General features: G+C 42.1%; 1 protein-coding gene across 1 annotated transcript; it reads right to left on the bottom strand.

Moving 5' to 3' along the window:
- Positions 1–2,069: 2,069 nt before the first annotated feature.
- On the bottom strand, positions 2,070–13,787 carry ZP2 (zona pellucida glycoprotein 2). The gene is made up of 18 exons (XM_040257618.1): positions 13,726–13,787; positions 13,551–13,630; positions 12,629–12,712; positions 12,116–12,210; positions 10,521–10,673; positions 9,769–9,810; positions 9,459–9,623; positions 8,414–8,510; positions 8,145–8,326; positions 7,355–7,481; positions 6,388–6,575; positions 6,213–6,304; positions 5,991–6,115; positions 5,650–5,839; positions 3,943–4,078; positions 3,772–3,868; positions 3,282–3,365; positions 2,070–2,265 (listed from the first exon to the last, which is right to left on the bottom strand). Exons 1-18 carry the CDS (start codon positions 13,785–13,787, stop codon positions 2,120–2,122), a joined length of 2,145 nt encoding a protein of 714 aa, XP_040113552.1. The 3' UTR covers positions 2,070–2,119.
- Between the last annotated feature and the right edge of the window lie 739 nt (positions 13,788–14,526).

A 14,526-nucleotide genomic window follows, 5' to 3' on the forward strand; every position in this document is an offset into this window, starting at 1 on the left:
TAAGCAACTGTTAATTATACTTATTTCAGGATACCATGGCAACACGTGTTCATTCCAGCAGCTGCTCTATAGCCTGCTTGGCTTTCTTCTCTCAAGATTTCAGCCTTTTCAAAAATATCAGAACCAACCTGCCCTGGGGCAGCCTTCAGGCCCAGATCACTTTGATTCTGGCCTCTGACACAAATAGACCATCTTGGGGTTGTGAGGCTCCTGTTCCATTATCAATATACTCTGACATCTTAGACAAATTTGTTAGGGCTGAAGTTGTTCATCTGTAAAATGTGCATTTCTAGCAAAGTGGTTTACAAGTTGTGAGTAGCAGCTCCTTAGAAAGTGCATTAGTTTCCTGTTGTTGCTGTAACAAATTAGTACAAAGTAATGGTTTGAAATGAGTTATTTTATATCCTTGGGATTCACAGTCCAAAATGGGGCAATAGGACTGTGATCTTCTGGAGATTCTAGGGGAGAATCCATTTCTTTGTCATTCCCAGCTATTTTAGGCATCTAACATTCCTTGGTTTGTGGACAATATCCTTCTAACTTCTGCTTCCCCTGGTACGTCTTTTCTGACTCTAATGTGTGTTTTACAGGGAACCTTGTGATTGAGCACATTTGGATAAACTTCCTATGTCAAGACTCTTAACCACACATGCAAAGTCCTTTTGGGACCATGACTAGGTAACAACATTCTGTTTCTGGTGATTAGGATGTGGACATGTTGGGGGGTGGTCATTATTCAGCCTGCCATATGAGATCTGAAAACCATTTAAGCAGCCAGCAGTTTTAAATGCCATTTTAAGAAGTTCAGGCAGCACATGCAACAATTCTGATTCTAATATGTAACACTAACATGATGCAGCCACAGGAGACTTTGAATCCAAGACCATTTGTTTGTATCAGTGACAGACTAATGCCTTATTCTCTTATAAAACACTGTCCAAAAGTCTTCATAAGAACTTGAATTTTGACCTTATTACTCTAGGAAGACAAGACTTTTTGTGCAGTATATCAGTGTAATGGTTTCCTTCCCTATACCAGGGTTGAATTTTATCATCTAACTCTTAAAAGGAGTTAGAATCAAAGGCTCTGTTGCACAAAAGGCAGAGGATTCATCATTAAAGACCTACAGTATCACAAGATGACTATATATAATATTCTTTCAAGGTTTTGAAAAACCCAGGAGTATGACAAGTCACAGTTGAAGGGCAAAGTCCAAACACTAAAGATGTTTATAGTTCTATTTACCACCACTATGTACAGAGATTCGGAAGCTGTACAGCTTTTCATAGCACAGGTTCTGGCTTAGATCCAGACTTTTTTCTAGTTGAAGGATACAAGTTAATGTCTATTAGACATCTTGAATATGGTTTGTTAGAACTACAGTGAGAGGCAGACTAATCATTTTGACATAATTACAGCCTAGTTAAGAGGGGGTAGCCTCGGGAGGAAGTAATAATTGAGTAGTGGGTAAAAAGCAGCTCTCCAGGCTCAGCTATGAGGCTCATGTTCATCTGTGTAGTTTTAATGAGACCAGGAATGTTGTAATTGCTCTTAATGAAGCTAGAATCTTCCTTTCCATTCCCCAAAGAGAGTGCAGGTCTTTAATTAGACTGGGAATGCATGGGAGAATAACTGAATCCCTTAATTTCTCAGGGGAGTTGTCTACTCATCGGAAAGAGTAATTTGAGTTAGGAAATACTACTTTAAGTATGATACTAGATTACTTCCTTGGGAATACCTACCTTCTTTTCCCTTTTAGGGAAGGGAAGTTATTCCAGTGATTAGGAGTGACTTGCCCTCATCTTGTATATATGAATGGATAGGGTAAAAGACATTAAAGCCACCTAAATATACCCCTAGAGGTAGACTGTCACTAAGTCCCATTATTGAATTCTCTGGCACTGCCAGTTTTGGGGGTAGAGAGCAGAAAAAGCTAGTGACAGGAAGCAATTAAGTCAGGAATACCCTTATTCACATCCACACAGAACAAAGCCTTTCAAGAGGACTGTGGAAAGGTACTATAGTCTCTAAAGAAAAATGATTGCAAGAAAGAGTCCTTGAACTCCATCTAAATTTAAGAAACAAGAGGCTTACTTCCACATTTTATTTGAAAATCCAATTAGTGGTTTAGCATTGTGATTCTTTTCTTGCGCAGGTAGCTGATTAGGCTTAGAGTTGCCACGACACCTGCTAAGGCAACTACAGCAACCACAGTTTTAAAAGCAACATATCCAGTAGTCCCATGCCCTTTAGAATCCACAGCATCTGGGAAGGAAACAGACATATTCAAGTCTTAAGATCACTTACACTTGGTTTAAGTTGAAGCTGAAGCTTTACAATTAAAGTTACCCAGAGAAGGAAGTGAAAATAAGCTTCAAAGGGTTCACTTGGGAGCTTGCAAAAGAGTGTAGTCTTTCCCCCTCAAGCCAGCCGCCTTCTCGCCTTACTCCACTCCCACGGCTGTTCCCACTTCCTACTTGCTTTCACTCAGATCAGATGGGCTGACACCTGGAAGGATCTCAGTCCCAGCTTGTTTAACATTCTGGCACTGATATATGTGGTTAGTTGTCCCAAGTGCATGATTTCTTGCAGTTAGTAGCTAGTGATTTAAGTGAGTTTAATTTCAAGTTCTAGGCCTAAAATTAAGACTATCTGGGATGAAGATATATTAACATAATCTAGTAAAGACTAAAGTTTTGTAATAATAAGCACATGTTTTCTGACCTGTTAGTCTTTCTAAAGAAAGAGCTTGAAATTCTTCTATAGTAGGCCCAATATTTGAGGACTAAGATTTAAGGATTCTAATGTGCCATTAGTGACAAAACTAGAATTTTCTTAGTTATTAACAATGAGAGGTCTCTGTACAGTAGGTAGACTAAATGATCGTCTTGTGGGAAAGAGATTCTGGGAAGGGTACACAGACTTAACAGAACCTGTTGCTGGGGAGAGGTGCATTCTCTTGTTTAATCATAAGCACTTGGTATCTGTGGCCTCCCCTGGTGGCATTAATAGTAAGATATCCACCTGCCAATGCAGGAGACACAAGAGACGCACATTTGATCCCTGGGTCAGGAAGATCCCCTGGAATTGGAAGTGGCACCCCTCTCCAGTATTCTTGCCTGAAATATTCCGTGGGCAGGGGAGCCTGGTGGGCTACAGTCCATGTGGCCACAAAGAGTTGAATATGACTGAGCACACACGCATGTTATCTGTGCACACTTAAGTCTGACATAAAACCAAGAGCTTCAGTTAAAAAAGTACCCAAGGCTTTAAATCCATACCTCTGAATGAAGAGCCATCTGACAACAGGAGGATGGGGCCTGGGAGACTCACTATCATCTTCTCTTCCTCAGTGGCCCCTGTGGCTGCAGACAGACAGTTTGACCTCTGGGATAATGAGTACTGGTGAGAAGTGTTTTGGGGGTACACCTGCTCTGTATGGACTCCCTGCTCTATGTAATCTTGCCTCCCTTCACAGGCGAGAGTGTACAACGTACTGTAAGAGCAGGATGAGCTATCAGAGACTATCAGAAGACAAAGTTCAGAGTCTATGTAGACTCAGGAAGAACAACTTTTGGGGGGTCTCAGAAGATCAGGCTACAGTTTAGGTGCAAACACAAACTTGTCCATGGGACTGATTGTGAACCTGTCCAGACTCCCAGGTTTCTTGGGATCTTGGATTAGATGAAAAACAAAGCACTCATTCCTAAATTCCGAAAGGATCAGGCTTGCTTTAAGTAAACTCATTAAATGAAGACTTGAAAATTGTACCTCGCCTGCTTCTGGATGACCCAAGGCAAGACGCAGAACACAGGGGGAAGTTAGAGGAAAGTTGATCACAGATTAAGGCACTGCAGTGGAAGTAGACCTGGAGAGGAGACAAGAGTTGAGTGGAGCTGATGTCTCAGGCAACCTGTCCCAGGTAACCGGTTAATCACTTACCAAGTGAGAGAAAACTGGGGCCTCTGACACAAAGGCAAAGGTCTTCACATCAAACCTCTGATAGTGATTAGGATAGGCCACCGAGGAGCCAACCGGATGGAAGGTGGTTCTGTGGTTGTCCAAGTTGTATTCACAGCTGGAAGGCATATTTCAGGGTGGGACATCAGCTGAATTCACCTCAGACTCAAACTCAGCGTTTGCTTAAATTCAGTCACGTGTAACACCCTCAAGACTATTGCTCTACCTTCTACCTGTGTTGTGCTTAGTCGCTCAGTCGTGTCCAACTCTTTGTAAACCCATGGACTGTATGTAGCCCACCAGGCTCCTCTGTCCATGGGGAGTCTCCATGCAAAAATACCAAGTGGGTTGCCATGCCCTCCTTTAGACCTCTGCCTGTACTTTTAGTTTATTTCATATATCTGACTTGACCATCCAACAGTATCCATGAAGGTATAAATTACTTGGGCTAGGTTTTCTACTTTGTGTTGAGTGTCAATACCTATTTGTATGCCAGCTAAACTAATCAAGAATTGTGTAGCTCTTCAGATGACAATGGCTTAATTCTTATGAATCTGAGTATTACGTCCCAGACAGTTAGTATATGTTGCTGATAAAGAAAGGGTAGAGAGCTCCTGCCGTTTATTTTAAATGCTAGCAGAGGGTTGTAGCTTCATGTGTCCAACTCTTTGCGACCCTAAGGACTGTAGCCCACCAGACTCCTCTGTCTATGTAATTCAGGCAGGAGAACTGGATTGGGATGCCATTCCCTCCTTCCAGGGGATCTTCCCCAACCCAGGGATTAAACCCAGGCCTCCTGTGGATCATACATTGCAAATGGATTCCTTACAACTGAGTAGTTGGGGAAGTCCATTCACGTCCTATCACTGACTAAATATTACTTTGGGCTAGTTATTTAAGTAGTAAGCTTGGGTTTCTTTATAAAGTGAGGGGGCTAGTGTCACTCACGGAGTGCTGTGGTTTAGATAATGCATCTGGAGTACAGAGCATTGTTTTTTGGCATGTGGTAGTTATTCAATGGGCTTCTCTGGTGGCTCAGATGGTAAAGAATGTGTCTGCACTGAGGGAGACCTGGGTTCGATGCCTGGGTCGGGAGATCCCCTGGAGAAGGGAATGGCAGCCCCCTCCAGTATTCTTACCTGGAGAACTTCATGGACAGAGAAGCCTGGTGGGCTATATACCCCCATGGGATCACCAATAGCCAGACACAATTAAGTGACACACACACACATATTCAATGCACCTTCCCCAGGTGGTTCGGTGGTAAAGAATCTGCCTGGCAATGGAGCTGGGAAGATCCCCTGGAAGAAGAAATGGCAACCCACTCCAGTGTTCTTGCCTGGAAAGTCCCATGGGCAGAAGAGCCTGATGGGTCACAGGGGGGTCACGAAGAATTAGACACAACTTATCAATGAGCAAAAAAGTTATTCAGTAAATAGGAACTAGAAATATATTCTCTTTCCAGATGTTAGAGTACTGAAGTCATTATTTCCTTGGGAAGGATCATTTTAGATTCAAGGGTAATAGGCAAGACAGGAGTCAACTTATTAGACTGAGGACTGGTTGGTAAGAAATAAGAACAAAAATCAGGGCCTTTGATATAGTGCTCCTCTCAAGCTCAAGAGCATTTTATTATTTTTTTTACTGGCAGTTTGATTAGCTGGACTACCTTATGTGGAGAATACATACCCATCCACGATAATATTCCACTGAGGGAGAGAGGCTGGGTCCGTGGTGGATGTTGCCCAGCAATCATCTAAGACCAACTTGATGTTGGGGTCAGTCCTGTTTAGGACTCTCACTTCTAAGTAAATTGGTTGGCGGAGGTATCTCACCACAGGGTAGTCTTTGTCCCCATATGGTCGCAGGTAGGAATTATCTGAAATGGAGTAGAAGCCATTCTGTACTCAAGTAGTTGATGGTTGCAACAGAAGCTTAAGCATGGTTACTACTCTAGTCTGGTTTAAAGTTCATTTTAGGGATGAGTCCCCTGAGTTTTTAAGCAGATTTTTTAGGTTATAATGTCTCACCTGGGTAGGTTTGCAGGGTCAAGGCAAGTGGACCTGACTTCACTGAGGCTACTGGAGGAGGAAGGCTTTCGACGTTGGTATTTATTAGCATGTTACTGCTGCTATAATAGCACCTCACCGTCATTCTGTAAGAGTGGGTAGGTGGGGGTGTTGAGAATTTTAGGTTAAAAGACTGCTCAAGTTTATTCTGGCACTTAAAGTTAAGTAGCAATTGTGTCACACCTGAATTCACTATCTCTGGAAATTGTGCTTGGAGGAAGATCCGCCCAGAGAGCATGTATTTCATTTTCATAGATGACTTTGTCATTCTCAAACTTAAAGGTTAGAGAAAGTGGTTAGTTATCTCAAATGTAAGTCTTAATCTCTTGCTGTGTGCCAATACTAATCTTATACTAACCTTACGTCTTGTTCCACATCCATTCAGGGGTATGTGAAACTTCACCAGTCCTTGAAATGGAGCTTTAAAGACTGGCTGGCAGGAGGAGTCTCCCACCCTAATAGTGTCCAAGTTGAGAGCTGGTTTTGTTTGATGGCGGTAGACCTCGACGTCCATAAACCCATCTTGAGTACATAGCTTCCCTGAAACTATATGGTGGAGGGAGTTTAAAAAATGTCTATGTGACTATTGTCATTCCTAGTTTGAAATGTAATGAAGTTTGGATTTTCATCAGGAAGCAACAGAATTTAAGTCTATTTGGGAAAATAACTTGACAAGCAGCTTGCATTACAAGGGGAGACCCCACGGTACCTAGATAGCCGTGAGGCTTGCTCTAAGGATTTTTCATCCAAAGGAAGGAGCAGGAGACACAGGAAGAGGCACCAGGTGGGGTAAGAAAGCCATGATGAAACCCTACGTGGCTTAAAGTGTAGTGCCTGTGTCCTAAAGTCCCCTCTCTCAAGACTCACAGATCTTGGTTTGAGGGCAAGTTGAAGCAACAACTAATTTTTTCTATTCGACTTGGCCTGATACAAATAAAAAGGAGCACAAAGGCAATAGTAAACAAGGGCAAATACCGACTTCCATATTCTTTGAGGAATTTAAGAGTTTGGGGAAATACTCAGTCCCTCTAGTTTCAGATTTAAAACAATCTTACTTAGATGGTGGGCTCAGACTTCTAACATGAAGCACACCCAGGTTACTTAAAAACATTAAACAGTTGTGAAACCTTCCTGTATGTGTATTTTGGAAGTGTTATCTTCCTTAGATTCCTATCATAGCAGCTTAGACTGCTATTTGTGGTCTAACCAGTCTTCCATTTCCTTGAAGTATAAGCAGTACAGAATTTGAACTCCCGTACACTTTCCTCCATATAAGAGCTAAGAGAGTGTAGAATGTAGGAACTATTCAAGAAAATGATCTTTACCTATAGAAACTGTTGACTCGCAGACACACTCAGGATAAATCACCATGGATACTGTCTCCAGTTGAGTATAAAACGTCAGCTTCAGTGACGTTAAGTAGAACTGATAGGGTAGGCATTTTTCAGAGAACTGAAATGGAAGAAAGTCAGTTAGCAGCTACAGCCTGTTGAGCAGGTAGATAGGAAGGAAGTACGCTGAAATCTGCAAGGCACACTCCAGACTGAATATGGTTTTCCTTTAAACCAGAGCAAGAGATCCCATCACTTCTCTAGACCGGATTCTTCCTGAGGCAGGAAATTTCTCTAAGTTCATGCCCTCAAGTACCCAGCACTGCATGCTCTTTGTACTAGACATTGAAATTTGATCTGTTAATTCAACTTGCAAATCCAGGAGTTATAAAATGTTATTGCAACATATACATCAACATAAGATTATTCTGTGTCCCTGGCAATTGCATCAGTCAATACTGGCTTCACTGAGGATAGCAGAGGACACTAGTTTGGCTCAAACTGTCCTGTTTTTAATAGGCCATGAGAGGTTTATCATTAGATGCTTAGTAGCAGTTTGTACTATTCAGTGAACAAAGACACTTAAGGAAAATTTCCATTGAAGTTGAAAACGACTTGGTGTTTGAGAGTGAATTTCAGTTACTTGAGAATTACTTATGCAAGCTGTTCAAATGAGGCCTCCAAAATTTTTGAATCTTTTTTTTTACACTAGCAATTAGAATTTATGGATAAGTCAGCAGCCAAATCACAATGGTCTAAAAGGCTAAGTTTCAATGGAACATACTTTTGTTTTGAGGAGAGTTTTGCTGAAGTGCAACCTGAGGCCATTTGCTATTTCCATGACAATCCCGCTGTTGGGCAACTGGTTCACAGCAATATTCTTATTTTCAAAGCTCACGGATTTTAACTTCCCAGGAAATTCTGGTATGGTGAGAGTCATGTGTGTGGCATTACAGGTCACAGGATCTAGAAGGAATGACAGAATGGTCAGCTTTGATTAAGCCCTTAGAACAATGTCTTTTACAACTGTACTTTCCCTTTCCCAGGCCTTACCTGACACACAAATGAGTCGTGATGATAAGATGATTGTCTGCCCAGGAGACACATGCGTGAGCTTCAGAGGCACCATGTAGAGATGGCTGTTACTTTGCTGAAGAGAGGCATTTGCAAAGACATTGGTTTACTCGAGTTACTTGAATTTTTGACCAGTGCTAGAAGCAGTTAGGGCAAACATTCAACTATTGGGCACCATCCTGGCCGAAGTAGAGTTCAGGTATTTCACCCTATAGTTGTTCTACAGGTGAACAACTAGTTCTAGTTTTAAAATCTTATACTTTATAACATCTGGCAAGGTGATTTCTGCTCATGACCTGTAGCTGATCATTTCTAAGCAGTAAGAGCTCTTGTTTTATGACTTATGGTATCAGCATTCAGAGAGAATGTTTAAGATTCAGCAGTTTGTTTATACTCAATGTATAGCAGTACTGTTAAGATGGCTGATGTTTGAATACGTAGATGCCAAGACCTGTTCTAAGTACTTTGGCACATTAACTGATTTAATGTAGTATCTTGATTGTTGGTCCCCAAAATGCCAGTACCTACTGGGCTTCCCTGGTGGCTCAGAAGTTAAAGCATCTGCCTGCCTCTGCCTGCAATGCAGGAGAGCTGGGTTCGATCCCTGGGTCGGGAAGATCCCCTGGAGAAGGAGATGGCACCCCACTCCAGTACTCTTGCCTGGAAAATCCCATGGACGGAGGAGCCTGGTGGGCTACAGTCCACGGGGTTGCAAAGAGTTGGACACGACTGAGCGACTTCACTTTCACTTTAAACACTAAACATGGCAATGATAAAACAGAACACCTTCATTAGTTCAGTACTACTGTGCCTCCACATTTAGTGAGCTTAGATCTATGGAGAAGACAAACTAAAGAAACGTCTATTTTGTTCACCATTGTATCTCACCATCTTTCATACTTAGTACAGTACTTGGCTGTTGAATGCGTTATAACCCCAGTTTGAGGAAATGGTTGAGATTATGCTTGCATTTAGAAATACTGGTCTGAGCCTGGATGGTGGTACAAACAGATTTCACACCTACCGAGTAGTGAGTCACTCCAGTGGCATGGAATAACACTTGGATGCTCATCTTCTGATTCTCAATCAGGAGATTATATCCTTGCATCAGGGCCTCTTGAAGGGTCAGATTTTGGGCTCTTTCACCATCACCAACTGTAATGGTCCATCCCATCTGAGGTTTGGGACCCTAAAGGCAAAAGTTTCATTTAGAGGGCTGGTGCTCACCTTAACTCCAAGACTATTTAATATTTTAACCAGGGTTGAAGTTATGCCACCTTTAATATGGAGCTAAAGGTTATTTAGGCTTGTAATCTAAAAGGTAGTTTTCATACCGTAGTGTCGTCAGCCAAGCCAGGAAAAAAGTGAAAGGTAAACTGGAAGAAAAAAAAGGATGATGTGAAGGTTTGATTTGGAGAAGATCTCTGAAGTCATGCTGTCTGCTGGGACATGGAAAACACCCAGAGCAACTGCTGTCTGGTTCTTACAGTGTGAGGGCTGGTGTGGGATATAGTAGAAACACAGGACCAGTCAAGAATCCTAGAAGTGCCCTTAGACATCATTTCCCCATTGAGCTTTCGAGACCTCAATGTAAGTGGAAGATCTAAAGCTCCCTTCCAGTTGTACGTTGAGACACTCAGTCCTGTCGAGCCATGCAGTTCCACTGTTAAAGTATGAGTACTTTTGTCCACTGTTGCTATTAGCCACTTGAGACTATAAAGTCCATGAGTATGTGGCTGGGCTGTTTTTCTCATTTAAAATTTCCTAGCATCTGGTATAGGGCCTTGTACATAAATATCCAGTTTGTCAAGCTACCAACTGAACCCTTTTTATTGCTAAAACATGATGCGCTGAGTGCTTAAATCTACCTTCTGAGTTTTTAAAGTCACCATATGTGGTGTTATTGTCTGCCACTTCAGATTTAAAAAAGGTCTCACTGAGGTTAAGAAATCAACCCAAAGCCACATAGCAAGTCAGTAGTGAAATACAGGATTGCAATCCTGATCTTGTTCTGAAGTCCAGCTCTCTCTAGATCACATTCCCCCTTTGGTAGCTGGATGAGAAGCAGTCAGCCTGCTTCACTCACAGACATGAAATCCTTCGAGCAGATTGTGGATCCCGAATGCTGTTCATGTCTTTCTGCTTGCATAACTGGACAGCTGACGTGATACAAGACAGTCCCTTGTCTATGGGCAGCATTGTCATTCATGAATGTGATGGTCATCTGGTGTTGGCCAAGCTGTATGAAAATGGCATAGTAAGGACAGAGTGCTAGAACTTCAATGAGAAAGGAGATTCCAAAATACCATCTGACTCAGCTGATTAGCAAACCCCTTAGAAGTCATCAGTACCACAGTTCTAGAAAAGTCCCTCATTCCTATACCAGGAGATTCTTTAGCCTCTTTAGATATCCCAGGACTCATTCATTGGCAGAGAACAGTTCCTTGAGTTTCAGGGCTCAGTCCAGTTTTTGTTTTCCCTTTACATTTACCCTATGTCTGAGTATCAGGGTCCTATTGGGTTTGCTGCCTCTATCAAGAGATAGAAATACTTATTGAGCACCTACATGAGCAGCCATTGTGCTGGGTGCTGGACAGAGCCATCTTTGCCATTTCCCCTGACTCAGGGAACTCTGCCTAAAGCAGTGGTCAGCTAACAATTTTCTGTAAAGTTAGTAAATATTTAGACTTTTTAGGCCACATATGCTTTTAACATTTTTAAAACACTTAAAAACTAAAGGCATTCTTAGTTTGATGACCATCACACATAGATCATGGACTGGCTGTGGCCATACACAGCTCATATTCTGCAGACCTTGTTCTAAAGGAATACAACACTAAGCTCCCTAAAGCTGGGAAAGTTAGTTTTAGAAGGGAAAGTTTTAATTACAGGAGATCTTCAGTAGAATCAGATCAAGTAGACTGTTAAGACTTGTAGGATGTACCCTAGACCTATTAAGTCAACTAAATGAATTCTGTACTTTTACAAGTTCCCTAAGTGATTGTTTGTACATAAAGCCTGAAAAGGACTTAGGCTTCTTTTACTGCTCCTAATAACCCTGATTGGGTAGCACTATTGCTTGACAGTAGAAAATCCTATTTTTCAGCTGTTGCTCACCTTCCAGCATAGAGGTACCAGCACTCCATTCGCCAGCACCAAAATAGCATCCCCCTTTCCTTGAGGGGTGTAGATCAAAATAGCTCATGTTTGATCATTTGCTGTGTCTACATACTATGCCTAGTTCTTCATTGTGTCATTCGTCTTTAGATACGTTATGGAAAGATATCATAATCCATTCTCCAGTAGGCAAGTAGAGGCTTGGAAAGGTTAGCTAACTTACTCCAAATCATATAGATAGTGGCAGAGACAGAAATAAAGCCCAAAGCCTCAATTCAAGGGTTTTGTAAGCTCAGCATTGGAGTTTTGAGTCTAATATATCTTTTTTGAGAGTTCCTGTATGCAGTGGAGGTTATTTGGCAATATTCTTGGCTTGTACCCACCAGGTGGCCAGTAGCTGCCCTTTCCCTCCTCCCCTACCAGCTGTGGTAAGTGTCTCCAAACATTGTAGGATGTTCTCTGGGATGACCAAAGAGAAAGATCACCCGGATTGAGAACCACTGCTCTACTCCAAAGCTTTAACTCCTAGGTTACTACTTTCCAAATTACTCCTCAATTACTTACCACTCTTTTGGTACAGCTTTCATATGGGGCCTTCAGGGTGAGCTTTTCAGGTTCCAGAACATAAGTGCAGTTCAGCATTTTAAGACCAAGGGAATCTACAGAAACAAGAGCAGCTTTAGAAAGGAGATAGCCAAGATGTATTTATATCTTATATTTCACTGACAGAGTCAACCAAAGCTACATAACCAAGACTGCAAATTTATTTCTAAGGTACTTCAATCACTTCTTACTTTTTATTTTCCCAACTGGGATATAACCCAAGCTCTGAGAGATGCTGTGATTTGAAGATAGGCTTTTCTTAGGGAATTCCTGAGATAAGACAGATTTCCAAAGACAGACAAGGTCTTCCACTCTTAGGAGTCACCATGCAGTTCAAGGACCCTGTGACATCATGGGATTTGAGCACCAGCTGCTCCAGAGTTTGTGAACTCTGCTCACTGGAAAATGGTGATGACTTTGAGCCAAGGGCTTCCTACTAAGTGAGACTTAAATGAGACAGTACATATTACTTACCCACCACAGATGCATGCTGAATCTTGTTGCCAAGAGTTCTTTTAAACTCCACTACCATTCTGTTTTCATAGCAAGTGACAGTACCTGAAGAGCAAAGAAAGCACGTGGGGCATCTTTGAACACAGGAGGCATGATTCCTACAGAAGTGCATTGAGGAAACTTTCCTCTCTAACAGGCATCGGGGAGGATGGCAGTTGGGAGAGGCAAAGCTTAATCCCCATCCTGGGGAGCTTACAAGTTGATAGGAATACATAGCTACAATGTAAGATACCAAGGACTGTAATGAAGATATCAATTAAATGCCTAGGACTTTCTATCCAGGATAAAGCTGGATTCGGGTTAACAAGTATGCATGTGGGAACCAGCCTGGAACCCTGATGGAAATAGAGATGGTAGTTCTGTGAAGGATTGGGGAAAAGTTTTTTCTAAAGATCTTTCAATTCGAAGTTTAAAAGATTCCCTAGGTAACTTTAAGAACACATTTTTTGAAGACTGAATAATCTGCCAATAGCTTGACACTGTGCATCCTCTGGCTCAGGTGAAAATCTTGAGAAACTCCTCGTTACAAGTGATTTTGCCTGTTATTGTTGATGCTTTCCTTAAGCATGAGTATGTGTTTGAAGATGACTGCTCCCAAAGATGAGGGCTTGGTAGGTGGTTTGCTATTCTTCGGGTGTTGTAAAGCTGGAGGCAGTGAGGAAATAGAAGGTAGTGCAGGTGTTTTTCCAAGCTCTTGCGTTTAGCTGCAGAGCAAGCTATAGGTAAGCTATGGGAAAACTGAAGTGACTTGATCAAGATAGGCAAAAGAATGACTGGAGATCGTTTAACTCACTTTTGTGTTTTCTGGCCACCTAGGCACCCACCCTAGTTGCAATCCATTGCAGAGATGCTTAAGGGCATTTAGCTCACCCAAGAGGCCTACCTGGGAAGGCAGGATCCACCAACTGATTAACATCTATTGAGTTCACTGAAGCCAAAAGGGTGAAGGATAGAAAAAATGACCTGTAGAGGCAGGAGGACATGGGGAAGAAAGTTAAAGAGGAGTGAACTTCAGCAGACAAGGCGTTATGTCCCCTTCCTTCTGCCCCCAGAATTACCTCCAGTCTGCACGGAACCAACTTATGGGTCTCCCGCTGTCTCCTCTCTGCCTGCATGCCATGACCGAAGATACCACCAAATCCACCAGGCAGAGGGGTGTGCGGCCCTGGCTATTATAGCAGGAAGCAGGGCTGGTCCCCGCCCTCTCCCCATTGGGGTCACCTGAATCTTCTTGAGCCCTCCCAGCTGAGAGCAAGGGATTTGGGAAGAGCCTTTCCAGGAGGCCTAAAATAAGCAGAGTTTTGCCCTTCCTGACACTTGCCTTGGTTTTCCACCGGCTGCTCTGCAGCCAATTTAGTTCCTTGAAATTGGCTCAGGTGAATGAATGGGTACGTTTTCCCAGAACACTAGGAAAAATAGGATCTTTTGGACAAACTCTTTACAACTCAAATGTAGAGTGAAAGAGTGGAGTGGGATTTTTTTGGAGGAAAGATCATCTCTTGTTTACACTGTCTTTAAGTAACAAACCTTTCCTTTAAGTTACTCCTGGTCTCCTGGCTATTGTGGATATCACCCTGGCAATGTGCATGAAGAAGTACCTTTTTAAAAAGGATGAAACATTATTTCCCCCCAAGTATAGATTTTAATTTTACTCCAAAAAATACAGACAATTAAAGAAGGATATAGAGAAAGGAAAAAATCATCCACTGCTAGTACTTAGGTGTGTAACTCTATGGTCTTTTTCTACAAACATCACACTTAAAAAAATATATAACAACCTGGGATTGAAGTATAAGTTATGTTTGTAACCTGCTTTTACTACTTTATATGTCACGGACATTTTCCATATCAAACATAAA

The sequence above is a fragment of the Oryx dammah genome, unplaced genomic scaffold (genome assembly GCF_014754425.2).
Source record: "Oryx dammah isolate SB20612 unplaced genomic scaffold, SCBI_Odam_1.1 HiC_scaffold_2, whole genome shotgun sequence".
Lineage (NCBI taxonomy): Eukaryota > Metazoa > Chordata > Mammalia > Artiodactyla > Bovidae > Oryx > Oryx dammah.